We start from the raw sequence: 18,277 nt of genomic DNA, 5'->3' as shown, positions 1-18,277 counted from the left end.
ATCATATGTAAAATAAAAAATATATATATTAATTCCCTGCATATCACAATTTTATTTAAAAAAGAGAATTTATCTCAACATTATATTTGAGCAATAGCTCTATATGAATGTAATTAAATAAAAATATAAAAAAAGCATTGACCACAATGAAGTTTTAAATAAAACTTTGAAGTTTTAAATAAAACTTTATTATACGGTCTATAAACAATGTGGTATTATAAAAACAATTTTATATTACCTCGTGTGTCTCAATCAATTGCACAGCGTAGCTCTGAAAAGGGGACACAATTTAATAGGAAGAAGTATATTTATTATATATTTCAGGTACGTTGAAGATTTGTCCTGAAAAGGACAGTTTGCACGCGCGCCTTGGCGCTCGTCCAGGTCCAGATGTTCCTTGCCCTTAAAAGGGCAGTTTTAAGCCTTTGTCCTGATAAGGACAGTTTTGCACGCTTGCACGTACGTTTATTGCGAACCAAGAAGACACACCAGCGTTCGTGATGCATTTGCGGGTCCCAAAAGGGACCCTGGATAATAATGGGGAGGATTATGCGGGAGAATCTGATTTAAATAGGATGCGGGATATATAAGATAGGGGAAAGAAAAATAAATGTGATTCTCTCGTGGAATATCTTGCAAATCTTGAAGACGGCCAGAGGCCGTGTTAGGATTCGTGAATCGATTCAAGGAAACTTTTTTCTCTTTTTTTTTTTAAGGAAAGGGATGAAATATAGGGGGAATGGGATAATTGAAAATTTCTTCTACTCCATCCAGATGGTCTCCTTCGCCTCTTACGTGAACGGCAAGATGTTGATTCCGTCCCTCCTCTCGAACACGTACCGACTTCAAGAATTCTTCGGTGTCTTCCTCTCAAAGCGGCAGCACCTATTTACTGCGAAACTCGTCAAGCGAGTCCGCAACTCATCTCCTGTTTCTGTCTCATCTCCGTCATCGGAGATCTTCCTCCGATTGCCTCCCTGCATCTTGTCTCCTTCGCTCCTACCTTTCTCTCCTTCTTCCTTCGTTTCAACAATAATATGAATATGCGCGTCTCTCTCGGGTGAGGAGCGACTCGCATAGACATCACGAAATACACGAACTCCGTCCCCGCTGTAAGTGGTTGTATATAATTGCGCTGCGCTGAAATATACTCTGGAAGTCACGGGGACGGAAAGTTCCGGTAAAGCTCGCCCAACTCTTCTCCTCTTGCGCAAAAGACTCCGCGCTTGGGTTTTCCCGCGACTTGATCGAGGAACCGAAACCCTTGCTCTCTCCGTTCTCCTGGTCTGCCAACTTCACCGGAATCGATTTACCGGGCACATTATTGCACGCGAAATCTTTCAACTCCTCGGTCCTTCCTCTTTCGCCTCTCCTCTCCGTCAAACTCTCTTTCTCTCTCTCGTATTATCTCTTCTCCTCGACGCTCTCTCCTTTCACACATTCACGCACGCTCTCGTTCTCCCTCATTGGTTTCATCTGCACACAATTTTTTTGGCGCCTTTTGTATTAAAAAGACATTTTCTGGTCCGTTTCTTTTTCTTCTTGGAATTCCTGAGACCCAAGCTCCAATCACTCAGACTCAAGATACCGCTCTGCTAACGAGCGGAGAGCTTTTTTTCATATATATTTGCTGCTCCGCTCTTCGCTCCGTATCTTGATGACCACTCGCACCCGAGAAACTTGCGTTTCCTTAATCCTCTTCCTCTCTCGCCTCTTCTTTCCCGTACCGCTGCGCGTCTCTTCTTTTTATTCTTCATTGAACCTCTTTCCGTTTCGCTTCACAGAAACTCTTCGAGAAACTCATCGGCGTTATAAATGTGCAAAGCAAAGTACGATACAAATAGTTACGCCTTAACGCCCTTAGGCATGACTCTTATTCTCTCTCTTTTTCTTCTTCTTCTTCTTTCTCTCGACAATAATGCCGAGCGTATTTAAGCGAATAGCTTCTGGGAAGCCTCCAAACTTCATCTCGTTCATTACATTGTCCTCCCCGAGCGTCGTGGACTTCGTCCTTGGATCTTGGATCGCCCTCGATCATCCGCGTCTTGATCTCTCGACCCTCTCTCGATCGAGTCTCTTTTTTTGCGGAGACGAAGAAAAAGTGCTGCGACGATCCTTCGCGCCGAGTTTAGCCATCCGCCCCTCGATCTTCCACTACACCTCTTCTCTCTTCTCTCTCTCTCTCTCGCCGGCTACTCTCCTTCGGAATCTTCTCGTCGGACGCGCAAACACGAGACGATTGTTTCGCGGCGAAAACAACGGGATGCGCGTCGAAAGGTGGCCGTCGCTGGTCATCCACGTGGTCCCTCCTTTCTTCCTCGTCTCTCGCACGATCATCACCGCGACGTCAACGTATTCGCATCCTCGCCTCCTCGTCCTTCTTCTCGGATCGCCCTATCTCAGTAACAGATAAAAGATCACCCGGCTTTCTTTCTCGGCCGAGTTGCTCATTCTGCAGATAATTGCCTGAGATACTCCTCTTGAGGATAATTTTCCGTTCTTCGTAGAAGGCGACGATTCTTGCAGCTCTCGGTATCGTCTCTCTCCTCCAAGAAGTGATCTTGCAAAAATTATCGGGGATGCGAAGCTGACATCGGATCGTCATCGGATGGAACGGACGATCGACAGATCTCGTTTCTGCGCGTAACGACGAGCCTCTTCCTCTCACCACCTTCCGTCCGTCGTATTCCTTCTTCCTCGTCCTCTTCTATTTTTTGCGGAATTTATCGGCCCGCTTATCGACGCTCGGATCCGACGAATCTCGCTCAAATGGGTCGCCAATGTGAACCGCACATCAAGCTCTCGGAAGTCTTCCCCTTCTTCTCGCGTAGCAAAATAATTCTCTTCTTTCTCTCTGCTCGTTTTCGAGGGCGTCCGCCCTCTCCCGCCCTACGCGTTTTTTATTTGCTTATTTACAATTATTTAAATGTATCTCGTCGTCTATATTACTATCTTCATCATTGTCGACCGACGCGATCTCCCTCCTCCTTGTAAACAATTAAATTCTTAATCGCGACATATATATATAATATATAATGCCTATTAACGCTCCAGTCAGAATCTTAAGTATTAGCTTTTTGTTTTTCTGTTACTACATAATAGATTACGGTCGTTATCATCTATGCCTTATTTACTCTAGAAACCTCGACGGTCAATTGCATCTCGTCGTGCCCGTGACAGTGGCTGTCAGAGGGGCACGGAGGGAGGAAAAATCGTCGACATTGTTATCATCCTCAACGTTGTTATCATCATCACAGAGATCGCGACTCGATATTCTTACAACTATTATTAACGTCCCCTATTAGATTCGCAGTTCTTTAACTATCTCTCTCTCATTCATTCCCTTTCTCTCTCTCTCTCTCTCTCTCTCTCTCTCTCTCTCTTTCTCTCACACGCATTCTCGACAACGGAACCAATACCGTTGCCTATTCCTCACAATCTACTTATTGTATTCATGAAAAAGGAAATGTCGCCTCGCGCAAGACAAAAGCGATACTTTTGTCAATTGCGATAGATAGTATTATAACAATCTTAATCGTTAACAACGCTGTTCTGCGAAATCGCACGCCTGGATTGTCGTTGACAACAACTTCAACCCTCAAAATTTTTGCGAATACAAAATGAACGCAATCGCACGCACACGAGTCGTTTGTCCCGAGAGAGCGATCGATTCTATTAAAAGTAAAAACACGTGTCATGTCTCAATTTGTTCCCGCGTCTTATTTATATTTATATACAGTTTATCGAGTTTTTATCGCACTCGTGTGTTCAAGAGAAACGACTCGCGTTGATACTACACAGTACACGCATTATCTTTTCCTCTTTCTCTCTTTCTCGTTCTCGCGATAACGTATCTACATCACTGTCCCATTAAAGCAGACCAGAGTTTCGAGAAACAATGCTCGGTACAAAGTGCAAATTTACGGACGAACGCAGAAGAAAAATCGGGTGCAAGAAAACGGGGGAAAAAATATGCGCGCAGAAAAATCGGATCTCTTCGCCTCGTCGCAAAATTCCGCGAAACGTCGCCATGGTGTTGTCGGTTTAATTTTGAGAAATCGCGTTCGTATCTCTAATGCTCCTCATTTAGCGCCGTACACGTTCTAAGAATCTTGTCGTTTGTCAAGATCAAGAAACGTACGAATACAGTGCTAAACGGTCAAAAGAAACACGCTGCGTTTTCTGTTTTACGTTTTTTTTGTAACGTACATTTTTAAAATATATTTATCGTACTTTTTTTTATAGATTTATGTACGATAAATATGAACGTTTAATCAACGTTGCTTTATGGATGTTATATAAATATAAATTCTGTAAATAAATATAAATATATATCTCCATCCATAAATCTAAATAAATATAAATTTTGTATAAAATTTTGTTTTCTCGCAATATGAATCATTTTTCGTCGACGGCAATAGCCTTTTAGGATAATATCAATAAACGATCGGTCAACCTTCAGCAAGTGATAAATGACACAAATGACAAAGGAAAAATCTCTAGTCGATTGTAACATCTCCTTAAAAAAAAATTAAGGACTTGCCGTAGATTGTGACAGTCAGTTCGAATCTTTAAAGCTCTTTTAAAGTTATACGACTTGAAAGTTACATATTCGCACCTGTATTGTTTAATTCTCAATGATTCGATCAATGTTCTTCGTTTACCGATTACAATAATTCCTCTGATCAACGAAAAACATTGATGAACGATTCTTTCTTTTTGATAATTCGAGACAGTGCTTCCCTACCGACGATTCGCGATTAATCTCCCGCTGCGAGATCTTCCTCTCTCGACGATCGGATTCCACACACGCAGAAAATATCTCTCCCCCCTCTCCCTGCGCCAAGAAATTATAAGGGGAACCTCTTACGCGATTATTTACCAAATAGAGAAAGTTGCTTTCACACGCGCGCTACCGTTTTGCTCGCGCACCACTTGCGACGACGATCGAACCGACGTTCCGCATCACGGACCTGCTCGCGTGCGAAAACAATTCTGATCCAGAGCAACACGTTTTTTTTTCCGGCGATCCCCCGAACGGTTCCACGTGTCACTTTCCCAATCGCCGCGCCGACCACCATCTGCGTTTACGTATCAGTCACGAGTTTCCACAAAGCTGGAGTGTCTCTTCTCCTCGTCTCATTATGAGATAAACAAAGACCGATACGAGCCGAACGCAGATGGTGATGCGCGAAGAATTATATTTGACAATATACGCACGTGTTGCGCCTCGTTTCTAAACAATGAGTATCAATAATCGATTAAAAGATTGACGGATCGGCAGAGAAAACGTGCCCTTGGAAGAGGAAGCTCTTTTGCTCACATACGTACACACACATACTCACGCACACACATTATCGTCCTCCGTACGCACGTATATATATTTCTATATATACTTTTGTATTCCTTTTCACTCTCTCATTCTTTTCGCACTCGCTCGACCCAGCTTATTTTGGCACACACGCATTCTACCGCACTCACACACTCACACTTTCATTATCCGGAAATATACTAAACTATATATATGTGTATGTATATATATATATATCAAGGTACATGGTCTCGATTCGCTCAAATAGTCAATGCGTTCTCTCGCCGCGCTGGCGAACGATTCTTCTCGCTTCCGACGGCGCGTTCGCCACGGTGCGAGCGACGGGGAGCATCGTCCACGTTTTCGAGGAGACCGCGAAGATCTCCCTCTCTCGCGAGGAATAAAATGAAATCCTCCCCCAGACGGTGCCCCTCGCACCGCCGCGTCGCGCGGCCGCGTTTTTACCGCGTTTCACACACGGCGGCGGGAGGAAGGATAAAAAAAAGACTATACATGTATAATATATTGTCACGTCGACGGGGGTCAATTCCCCCGTCGATCTCCCCGGAGGGGTCCGCGGAGGACGCGCGCGAAACGCTCTGGCAAGCCGCGAACAACCTCCTCCCTCCCGCCACGAACGTGTCGACGAACACGTGTCACCGCTTAAAAAACGAACTCTATCTAGCCCCTCGAGATGTCTTTTTTTAATTAATCGAACGATTTCAAAATTCACCGGCTTTGACGCACCGGGCCGCGCGTAAACGGTCGGCGCTTACGCGGACGCTGAGGAATCGGTGTCCGCGAGGTGAAAAGCTTTCGCGGTACGATTGAGATCGAAGTTCGTGCCTCGAATTATGCTTTCCTTTTCTCCGTAACAACGAAGCTTAAAAACTAATTTAAAACAAAAAAAGAAGGAAAGGAGATTTTAACGTCGGGCAAGACGAGTGAGCGATGCGAAAAAGAGGCACGGGGCGCGTAAATTTAGCGTCGAACGGCAAGAATTTTCGGAGAGAATAAAAAGATCGGAGGAATGTACAATGCTGTCGTCATTACCGAGGAGTGAATTGATAATCGATCGAGTAAAAATCGCGGAGAACAAGGAAAACGAGAATTTTGCGCCGTTATTCGCCCCCTCCTTTTTTTTTTCTTGAAGAAGCTGCGGATCGTTCGTAACGTTGGACCATGAGTGCTTCGGTATGTATAAACCATGCTCTCTTTCGCTCTCTTTCTTTTCCCCTCTCTTTTTTTCTCCTCTTCTCCTTCGTTTCTCGCTTTGTCAAACCTCTCAACTTAAACCTAAATTTAAGGCTTATTTAATTAATCGACACAGTGTTTTCGTGTGGCTGCGTGTTTGTGTCCCTGTGCTCGGTATGATAAGACGTGTGAGCCTGTACGCGAGTCTTGTACAATGACGGAAGGGTCGGTTTCCGAGATACCTCGCGAATCGCCGTTCGGGATTCTCCCTCCTCGACGAACGGGGGAAGCGGAGAACCCGAGGGCGCGCGATCGCGAGACACCGCGGTAACTACGATTCGGAACACGTTGGTTTCGTTCACGATGAGCTTCAATATCTCCGCTCTTGCTCGAGTGGCCCGCGTCTCTCCGACGACGGAGATTCGCCGAGTTTTTCAAAGTTACCTTCCGATTCTCGATTTCTGCGCGCAGAGACCTTTCGATGATAAACGTGAATGGACTCGGTATCGTTGTGACAAACGATCTGTTCGTTCTACTTTTCGTAAAAAAAAAATCTTTCAAAACAAATTAGAGTCCTGATTAAAAAAAAAAAAAAGGTAGTTTCACGTTACGCGATACTAACTGTCCTCGTGTCTGCAAGTTTTCCTTAAGAAGCGTACACTAAATGTAGATAAAAGATATATCTAAAAAAATGATTTACTCATCCCTGCGAGAATGTTATCATTTGCTAAAAAGCTGTATATGAGCGTTCGACTCTAATCCATTCGCGAAGGGTCATCGAGAGCTAGCCCGTTCATCCCAAACACCTCGGTGTTTGCTCGAAGAGGAAAACGGGGTTTCCTCAGAAGGTTCCCCGAGAAGGAGCCATAAATTTCAAGTTAAAACGATCAACTCCGCAATCGATGGATTCCTCGTGAAAGTTCCAAAGCGACTCCCTTTGTCAGAACTGCATACTTTTGTAGGAAGTATATTTGTACGAAAAGTTTCGGAGAGTCCGTAAGAAGAGCACCGTGAAATTTTTCAGCAGCGTTTCCTCCCACTACTATTACCTACTACCGCTTTGCTCCACCGTGATCGAGAAAGCATAAACGAAATGTTACTTATTTCTTTAATGGCACCCCAATAGAGTACGAGCGAGAGATAAGATGCAGCTATAATCCAAGCCCAACCGAATTGGTAATTCTTTCAAAGTGTGAAAGCAGCGAAGATATAGCGAAAGAATTATATGCACACACACATGCATAGCTATTTCTATTTATATCACGTGTACGCTTGAATGGCGAATGTGCTGCGATTTGGATTTATCCGCGAAATAAAATGAAAAATTCTCTCAGATGATAAAATTCTCAGGTCCGTTATTGGTCCCTGAAAGTAATGCAAAAGCCAGTTCCCGGGGCAGTCCCCCACAGCGCCTGATGTGGCCACCATGAGGATTTTAGTGGGTATGCTATGCACGTAATATCTTTCGCGATGCACATGCATAGAATCCCACATTACCCCTGGCACTGTAGCCAGCAGTGTCGAGAGTGTCTTTTTGAAGACTTCTCCCATGTAAAAAAAAAAGTCTGTTATTGGTGATAATAATTTCGCGTCTTCGCCGAAAGAAATAATTATCGAGAAAAAGTGACTAGGCAGATATGTACTCAAATAAAAAATGTACCGAATCGTTTGAGACGGAATCCGATCCTTGTAAAATAAGATTTCTCAGTTTGTCGTCGTTTATATATTGCCACGAAAAATATTGCGAGCTTGTCGGGAATTAATAATGAAGCGATTAAGCACGGATCTCTTTGCGCCTCGGGTCTCGCTCGAAAGGTCCGAATCACGATGGAACGTCCGGACCACATGATCGACCACCTCGTCGATTCCCGCGAAACTCGTTCGCGACAAGCGTAGCGCGAACGCGACCGCGAAACTCGTGTGAAGACGCGACTCTACCCGCTCACCCTCGCGATATCGTCTCGCCTGCGCCCTTAATTAAGCCCGAGCCTATTTGCGATTTTGTACGTTACAATATCACAATTGAATGTTGACCGATAAATGGGTCGTCCCGCGTCTGCCGATCCCCTCCTCCGTCACGAGAGAAAATCACGACTTCGTCCCCGAATCTCCGCGCTTCTAACCCGGAACTTTCTTCAGGGATATCACACGCACGATGACCCGCGTCGATCGTTTTTTTCCCCCCAGACTTTTTCCCTTGCTTTTCTCGCGGAAACAAAACTGGTCCAACGTGGCTCCGGCAATGACGTGTGTACATAGACCGAGCATTCTACTCGCAGAGTGAAGCCGGATGTTGGCAGTTTAAGACAGAGCGAGATAGTTGATTCGCCCCTAGTACTTTCTCATTTTCTAATGACGACTCTTGACAGTCGATCCAAGCTAGAGTGAGAAAGCACCAGGGACAAATCAACTATCTCCGTCTTAAACTGCCAACTTCCGGCTTCACTCCCTCCATCGCAAAAGCATAGGAATACCTGGTCTATGTATACACGTCATTTGGCTCCGGAGTGACCACGTCGAGACGCTTGAACATCTAAAACGCGCTTACTCTGAGGATGGCCAATCGCTCGTTCGGAAATGAAGCGCTGAGACTGCAGAGCGGATCGAGTCTAGTTTCGGAAAATTTTGAATCAAGTATCCAGAGAGCTTGCTTAGGTATCCGATATCGGGCGCTTTTCCTAAATTTTGATTTATCCAAATGGACCACGAATCCGGGAAAAGTCTGCCGCGTTCCGACACACGTCAGTCGCGCTCAACTCTCTCCATTACGACGCCACTTGAAAATTCGTTTCGCAATCTCGGCAAGCTCGTTCCTTGGAACGAGCCTCGTGGCGACCCGGTCTGTCCTCAGCGCTTCAAATCGATCCGCGTCCTTCCGGGACGACCCAGCCGCGCGTCGTTTACAATTACAGACTACGAGCTATCATTATCAGCTATATCTGTATGTGTGCATGTGTGTATAATCACGACACGACGGGTCGTGTTTTAAAGCCGTAAGATGGAAACGCTCGGGTCATTATCTCCCTCCCCCCCCCTTCTGCCTTTCCTCTCGCGCTCGTCATTCGGTCCTCGAATATCACCGACCGCGTTTACCGGTTTATATCGAACCGTCAAAAATTATTCACGTTTATTAATATTAAAGCGTGAAGAATACGGATATCGTATCCCCGTTTCTTTCTCGTGGAAGAGAGGGAGAGCGAGAGAAAGAGAGAAGATGCGAAAACGCGCGTTTCTCCCCCCTCTCACTCTCTCTTTCCCCTTTGCTTATCTATCGCGATGTTTCTCTCTCTTATCCAACTATAATAACGCCATTACTTATCGTACCTAAACTCTACTTTGCGGTTTTTTCTCTATCGGTTTTTTTTTTAAATCTTATATAATGTATATATAATATATGCGCGCGTACGCGTGTGGGTATACATAATATATGTATGTATATAGATATATGTATTTTATATCGATTAATGTTATCAATTAAAAGTTAATAGTATCTATTGAGTCATCATCACAGCTAATTTCCCGACTCTTCTTTTCGTTAAACAATTGATTCTGTCATTCGTGGCCTCTCTCCTCCACCTCTCCTCCTCTCCGTCGTTCGTCTTCCGCGTCTAATCCTCCCTTTTTCGCCGGTTGTACGTTCGCGCCGTAAAAAAGATCCACGAGGGAAAAATCGAGCCTGGCGCTGGCGCCCATCACCGTCCTCCGAAAATCCCGATTACACGTGGCCCGCCCTCAACACGAACGTTCGCGAGTCTTCTAGCCACGCGCTCCTGGAATCTCGGGGAACAGGACGAGAACGCCCTGTTTGTACCCCCCGATCGTGCTTTTACGGGAAAAGACTTTTTCCCTTAACAATCGAAGCTACAATTTTCGTTCACGCAGCTGATATTTACACATTGGTTGTTCCGGGATCGCGTGGCTGACCGGCGCGCGCGTCTTCGCGACAACGGATACGCACGTTTTCACTTGCCCCCCACATATCTCGCATTTCTGTCTCCCTTTCTCTCACCGGACGGCAGTGTTGAATTCGTTTCCTTCTCGCTCCAGGGATCTACCGCGAGCTCTGCGACCGTGACGATTTATCCGGCCCTGAACCCGCACACCGAGATAGAAAGTCTTCGCCTTTAATCGCGCGTCGACTCGGCTACTCGGTGACCAATTCGAAGGCTCTTGAACAAGATCGCGATGCCTCGAGACGTCTCTCTTCGCCTTTCCGAAATCGTTCGCAGAAACGATCGAGGTAAACCGACTCGCCGGCTCTACAATTCGCCGCGAGAACCGCGTACGGGAAGCGACAATGAAAAATCACCTACGAAAAGCAACAATTAACATATAAAAAAGATAAATTAAATATCTTCCAAGAAAAAAAAAATAATAATAACGGCACGAATTTATCGATTATATACGGCGTTTAAAATAATGCGGTACACACGGTTCTATATCACAAGGAGCTGATTTGTTTGTCGCAAATCGAATCGGGAGCTGTGCGAATAAGTGGATACGTAGCTGATCCAAGAATTTACGTATTGAATTAACAAGCTGCCGGCTTGACAGCTTCGATAAAATACGGTCCGTCAAATTGTTTAATTCAGAATTGTGTAGTATGTACACATGTTTCATTATTTGAAGTGTTTTTAGCTCCTGTTCAATTCAGAGTGAGATTGCGTATAGTATATACGCAAGTATTATCATTTGAAGTAGAATTCGGACTCTCGTGTGATGTCACTCCGAAACCGCCTCCCTCAAAGGTCCACACGTTTGAGCAGGAATGTCTCAACCTGTATTTGACGTTTTCAAGAGGCGGTTTCGGGATACACGCGCAAGTTCGTCAACAACACGTGGAGAGATACTGGAGCAATATCTTGGGGCCCCCCCCCAAGATATTAGTCGGTATCGTCCCGCGTGTTGTTGCCCAACCCGCGGAAGAATAAGGAACGAGAATCGTTAAGTAAAAAAAGGAAACAGACAGGCGATGTGATTGCAAAACGATTGCAAACTCACCGATACTCTGCGATTTAAAGCGTTTCAGCTCCTTGTACCGTCGCGTAAAATTAAATTCCGTCGCGATCGTCTCGTTCTTCCTTCATTCGAGTCTCGTGGTGTTCAAGACACGGATTTCGCCGTCGTCGTCGCGAACGGCGACGGCGAATTAAATTTCGAACGCGAAAGTGCGTGTACTATCGATCGTATTTAAAAAAAAAATAACAAAACGAAAAAAGAAAAGGAAACAAATCTCTGGGCCTGTGATGATTCGTAATTCGTGCGCATTCGTGAAAACGAGTTGCCAAACTCTCTCCTTCGCGCGTGCTTATCCCGGGATTATCGATCTCCTCTCTCTCTCTCTCTCTCTCTCTCTCTCTCTCTCTCTCTCTCTCTCTCTCTCTCTCTCTCTCTCTCTCTCTTGGAGCCCGGTCGCGCACGACGCGCCGAGGATGGAAAAAAAAAAGGAAAGGGAACGTGTGTCCGTTCTCGCGCACGTTCGAGAGTTTACATCCGACAAGCACTCGCGTTTGCCTCTGTCCGTGTGTATAAGAAACGGTATTTTCCTTCGATAATTTTCGACGTCGTAGATCAAACGTACGTGTGTGTGTGTGTGTGTTAGCTGCTATAATAGATACCGTTCGCGTATTTCATCTTACAAAACTATAGATACGGAGCGAGGAATCGAAGAAAAAAAAATCGAAATCACGCGTTTTGATATCGGTCTCTCGTGTCAATTTTGCGTTTTACTTTCCTACTCTCATTCGCGCGTCCCACAATCACACCCGTCTCGCAAACTCGTTCTTACCTAAAGACTAATCGCCTACCGAAGAAAGCAATTGACGTAAGAGGAGAAAAGTGGACATAGACAGTTGCAAAAGGATCATTTGCAAGTTATCAAGAAACTTATAAAAGAAAAAAAAACAAACATTAATTAAAACACTACGTCAAAGAATTTTGTTCAGTCTGTGGCTTGAAATAATTTTGCTTAGAAGAAAAAAAAATAAACAAAGAAATATTAAACACACAAGAATTTTAAAGCTTGAAAATCTAAATCTAAATCTGACGAAACCACACTTGTCGATTTGATTGTGCAATGTCAAATCGATCGTATTCTCCACGCTATCGTATCGTTAAGGCCTTAGCTTATTACCACTATTGTTATTTATTTACCCTTAAATATTATTGTTATCGTTACTATATTATATATTAAGTCCATTTACTGTGTCCGGTATATAGTTAGAAGTGGTGCGAGTTTGATATGACAATTGCGCCCGTAAAGCATTGTAAACCAACGAAAAAAAAGTTCCGACCGCCCTTCTTTCTGTCCGGCACAAAGAAAAGAACCTCCAGAAACTCGCACGAAGGACAGCTCCTCTTCAAGGACGGGTCGAGTTAACGTCCGTTATCGTTAACTGTTGTTCCAGCTTTTAATCTATCTTACGAATCTCGGTCCTCCCCCATCAGGGACGCGACCGCCCTTTAAATGTCGCTATCAATGTCCTATCTTCTCTGTTACGGCTACGATTGCGCCCTAAGAAGGGACAGACAATCGCCAATCCGACGTTAATTAATCAGGACAATCGCGACGCTAATACTCTCGTCCCTCTTAAAAATCTTCGTCCTCGATATCCGCGTCTAAATAAAGCATTAGAATACATTAGTACGTGAATTTTTCAAATGTAACAACAGTCATTGTGACGATCAATAAGCATAGATTTGAAATTGTTTATGAATCGAGATTATAAATAAGAGAGAGACGCGTTTGTGACAATTCCGTTTGCAACTGACGAACCAGCCAAATCTTCTCTCCCTGTCTCCATATCTCTCTGTCTCTCTACCTTTTTGCCCCCTATCGTAAAAATAAATCTTAAATTTACATGCAATTCATTAATGATTTTGTTGGTGAAACATCGCCGAAAATCGAGAGCGCGAGAAGCGTGATCGAAATGTGAATTCTCCGCAACGTCATGATAACCGTCATAACGTATCCGCGAAGCGTATCCATTCGATCACCTCACCTCTCCATTCAGATTTCTCCCGATCCCCCTCCTACCTCTTTGTTATGTCAATCACGTTTAATTAACCCACTCGCGTAACACGCACTGAGAAACTAAAAAAAAAACTTACACCTTATACACTTATCTCACGTAAAGAGTAACGGATAGCAGTGAGTAGCGGAATAGCAAGAAAATAAAAATATCTCCAACAAAAAATGAAAAAGAAAAGTAAACGGAATTAAAAAAAAAAAAACTGCATGAAATAAATCTCCTATACGAAGCCGTGTCCCTTTACGATCCGTAATACCAAAAAATGATAAAGAGTCCGCGAGAGAAACTGTTAATAAAGAAGTATACTGATAACGATCATTAGTCGGGCGGCTATTAAGCAAATATGTTTGTCCAGCATATCCGTAGCAACGGATTGGCAGATTGCGTACGCCGTTTGTGTCCAATTAGAGCACGAGGGGATGATAAAAACGCGCGTTAGAACACCGGCTGTCTCGAGAACGGCGTGAAGCGCGTTGCTTCCAAAAATCGCTTTGGAAAGAGCGGTCGCGAAAAATCGTCGGACGCTGTTTCTTTTTTTTTTTTCAACGCGTCGATATTGAAGTTCATCGTTTGACAAAATCGCGAAGCGCATCTTCGCTCGTCCGCGCTTGTCGTCTCGTCAGACTGAGGATGTTACTCTCTCTTTGTGTTTTCAGATGTTATACAAATAATATATATATATGTATGTACGTGGGGCTCTCCTTTGTGTTCCTTTTGTAAGTTTAGCGGTATACGATAATCTAAAATACAGTATTACTTACATTTTGTCACAATGGCGCGTGATGGGAGTTCCAGAACGCATATATATACATATATAATGTATCTCTCGCGTGCACACATTGATCGCGGCATCGGGACGCACCGATGCACCGTGTCGTCACCCCCCTCCCCCCCCCCCTCGCGATGCATAGTCTATATAAGGTTTCAAGTTTGTATGTTGGATGTATCTTAGCGTAAAGAACGGATTACGGGATATCCACTCGCGCGATAAAATCGAAAACCCGTGTGTATATGGACCGCACACGGTGTCACCATCATCGTCATCATTATAATCTTCACATTCATCCTCATCATCGTCGCTATCATCGTCCCTCTTATTCTCGCAGTCCTCACGGCCGATGATTCTTACCGACGATGATTCCCTACCGTACCTGATTCTCTAGGAGCCGCTGACGGTCGCCACCTCTCACCTCGCACGTTGCTGATGTATACGTTGGTCTTTGGGTATCAAGCCTGAACGTTCAGCACTATGCGCAGCTGCCTCGTGTATTCGCTCGCGCTGTCCAACTGACGGCAGCCATTCACCAATCTGCACGTCCAACGACTCGGCGGTTTAGGCACGCTCGCAGGCGACGGCGTTTCCGAGAACTTGGCGCCCGCATAGAAGTTGTTGGTCGGGCTGCTGCTCGGACTGTACTGCTCGCAACGCTGCTGCTGCTGCTGTTGTGGCGGTGGTGATTGCTGCTGTTGCTGCTGTTGTTGTTGTTGTTGTTGTTGTTGTGGTGGTGGTGGTGGTGGTGGTGGTTGCTGCTGCTGTAGCTGTTGTGGCGAGCTTCTCGCGCTCTTGGACGACGGGCTGTACGGGCTGGCGCTTTGCCGGCCGTCTTTAGCGTTTCTGATCGCGTGGCGACCGTTCTTGTATAAGAACGACGATGATTTACTGTTGGACCGATTATGGTGGTGGTTGTGCTGATACCCGACCTTCGGCGAGGCCTGCCGGTCCACCTTGGCGCTGTCTAACTTGGGCGCGGAGTTCGTCATGGCTCGGATGTTTGTCTATCTATCTCTCCTCTGTTTCGGTTCACTACACCTCCTCGTCACTCAGCCAACTCGTCGGCCTGTAATACAAAGCAGTCCCTCAAATTCGTATATTCCCGATATTTACTTCTCTCTTTCTATGTTGATACCTCCACCGTATCTCTAAAATTGATTTGCATCTACATTATTTTTTTCTCGCTATAAAAGAGGAAACGCTACTTTCTTTGTTTCAAAACGAGGATGACTATGACATTCTGGTACACTTAAAGTTGGTAAAACTATAAAAATTTTAAATCTTTCTTCTCTTCCTGCTATAAAATCATTTATTTAATCGATCTTTTCTTAGCAAAAATGCTGAGAAAGTTGATCGTTTATTGCAACTTTCCAATTCCTTGCATCATAATTATAAAAAACACATTTTATATAAAAAATCAATCATACAAGCGTCACATTCAATGCCGTGAATATAATATATTTACAATATTTTATATACTTTTTCTAAATAAAAACTGAAAACTGATCGGTCAATTCATCAATAGTGTAAAATGTTAAAACTATATATAGAAAGCAGATCTTGTCGGAATTTATTATAAATTAAAAACATAAGCTCATTAACATAACTGGTGCAGTTATATTATACCGCTCGCCTCTTGCGTCGCACTAAATGAAATTTTTCGTTGTGTCGCAACATGGTCTACAGAATGTAGCGTAAAAGAACTATTGAACTTGTAATACGCATGTTTACATAACAAACTAGAGGACTTCCTTTATAGCCTGTGCATTTTCTTTAATTTTATCGAGAAAATAAATCTGGATGCTTTATTAAATGTAAGATATAGTTTATGCTAATATTTTGTCCTTATATTGCGTCATAATAATTTGTAATCCGTCGCATAACGATAGAACTTTAGCAAACTTAAATGCATTTGCGACATCTAAAAACAGATTCTGGTTATAACACAAATCTTCATAGATCAACGAGTATATAGATGCTCAATAAAAGTCAACTGCATACTTTCTATCATACTTTCACTGGTCAAATACCTTTTCCTGGAGGACAAAATTACGACAAATAATAATAAAAAAAAAATCATTGTTTAGATCATTGAGAACCGAAGGAAATAAAGCAACATTGTGTACTTTCTTTCTGGGAAAGAGGGATCTATAAGAATTTGTGACGTCTTTTTTCTTTGAGAGAGGCTTCAGTGTAATTCTTTTCTTCTTCTATTTTATAAAGCATTATTTTTACATTTACTTATAACCGAAAAAAGCTCAAGGCCCTATACACAATGAAAATCACAGGCAACAGGAACAGAATTTCCGACGCATTGAATTTCTATTCTCCATTGCCGGTACCTGACCAATCAGTCACACACAGTGATTTGATTTCGAAGCCTTGAACACAATGCAAAGGTATACAGGCAATAAAAACAGGGAATAAGCCAGACAACAGAAATAACTCCATTTCAACTTGTAATAAAACTATTTGTTTCAATGTGCATAGGGCTTAAAGATTTATATGTTAACAAGCGACAAGAAATAACACAAAAGCTATGCATCAATTAACTTTCTCGAAATTTCGAAACCTCAACATTCGAGCAGCTGTCCAAGGTGAAACGTAAAAAGAAATATTTATTAAACATAATAGAGTATTTATAACTTCTCGTAAATAATATCCTTGTTCCTTGTCTTTGTTTTTCACAATCGACTCCGTGACTCAATCCTCGAAGGCTCTTTATCTTTCCGAACGCCGCGCGTCCGGTGCGGGACGAGCGTTCTTCCGCACGGGAAATAACCGTCGATAAACGCGGCGCGTTCTCGAACGGATCTCGAGGCGGAAAGCTGAAAAATAAGGAGCATAAGGAGCAAAAAAAGGGTCTTACCGGCGAACGTTGGCTGGTTCGCCTCTGGGGGGACGGCGTCCCGCGTCCCTGCTCAGCAATTTTTCCAACTGCGCAATAATCACGGTATCCAGGGCAGAGCGGTGGTGGGGACGACGACGGTGACGACGCGGTGGGATAAGTGCGGCGGGGCGCCCCCGGGAGCTGTTAGCGCGATGCTACCTCGCCTCGTGTTTCTCTTCTCTCACGGTCCTCCCAGTACGCGTACCTCGCAAATTCGACCACATCCGATGACCGTTAGCCACCTTTAGCTCAATATATCTCCTGCTTCCTCTCCTACCCCTCGCGTGGCCCGCTCACGCCGATACGGAAAAGCGGCGCATACGTTCCCCGCCCGCTCCCCGGCGCGACAATAACGACTCCTCTCTGTCCAAGATGGCGGACCACGGAGCCGTTGCGTTTGTTTGCCTTCTTTCACGGCCGTAGCTTCCGCTACGACCGGCTACGACGCTACCGAAACGAATCGGATCGGATCGCTCCTGGCCAAATTCACCTCGCTGTTGCGTTTCCCGCACGCCTCCTCGTCGAAAAAACTCCAAGGGGGGCCAATCCTCTCGGGCCCGGGGGGGGGGGAAAGGTCCGTCTGACGTGTTTACACGCGCACGCACCGTATGCTCGCGCTTCGGCCGTCGGCGTGCCCTCGTTACTTTCCTCCTTCCTCGTAGGCGTCCTCGTCCTCCGTTGCGCCTCCAAAAATCCAGTCTGGTCAAATCGCAAACAACAGTCTCACTCCGCAGTTAAAAAGTTCAGGCCGTCAGGCTCGTGTTGTCCCCCACATCTCTACGACACTCCTCGAACACTGATTGGGGCATTCCGCCTGCGCTTTTATAGGTCCGACGCCGTCCCCGTTGTTCACGCGGAACTTGTGGAAACTTGCCGCAGTTGTCGCTGACCGCTACCCCCTCCATCGTGCCAACCGCGCGCCCGACCAATCCGCGCGCGCGTCGTTTCTTCCCGTTCCCGACGCGGGTCCCATGTCCGCGTAACTTCGTGAAATTTCGTGCACTTTCGCGTTCCGATACGTTTCCTAAACCATGATTGGTTGGATCCGAAGGTAAGAACCAATCATCGAGTGAGTATTC

General features: G+C 44.7%; 1 protein-coding gene across 1 annotated transcript; it reads right to left on the bottom strand.

The window, feature by feature from the left end:
• Positions 1-505: 505 nt before the first annotated feature.
• LOC139769821 (uncharacterized) lies at positions 506-18,025 on the bottom strand. The gene is made up of 2 exons (XM_071701245.1): positions 17,178-18,025; positions 506-15,374 (listed from the first exon to the last, which is right to left on the bottom strand). Exon 2 carries the CDS (start codon positions 15,295-15,297, stop codon positions 14,764-14,766), a length of 534 nt encoding a protein of 177 aa, XP_071557346.1. The 5' UTR covers positions 15,298-15,374; positions 17,178-18,025; the 3' UTR covers positions 506-14,763.
• Between the last annotated feature and the right edge of the window lie 252 nt (positions 18,026-18,277).

This window comes from Temnothorax nylanderi, unplaced genomic scaffold (genome assembly GCF_030848795.1).
Source record: "Temnothorax nylanderi isolate EJ_2023f unplaced genomic scaffold, tnyl_v1.0 TNYL_tig0024_pilon, whole genome shotgun sequence".
NCBI lineage: Eukaryota > Metazoa > Arthropoda > Insecta > Hymenoptera > Formicidae > Temnothorax > Temnothorax nylanderi.
This window is presented reverse-complemented; position numbering and strand designations above follow the sequence as displayed.

What these genes read in the sequence shown, in the direction of transcription:
- LOC139769821 (XM_071701245.1), bottom strand. Translation starts at nt 15,297, where the DNA reads ATGACGAACTCCGCGCCCAAGTTAGACAGCGCCAAGGTGGACCGGCAG.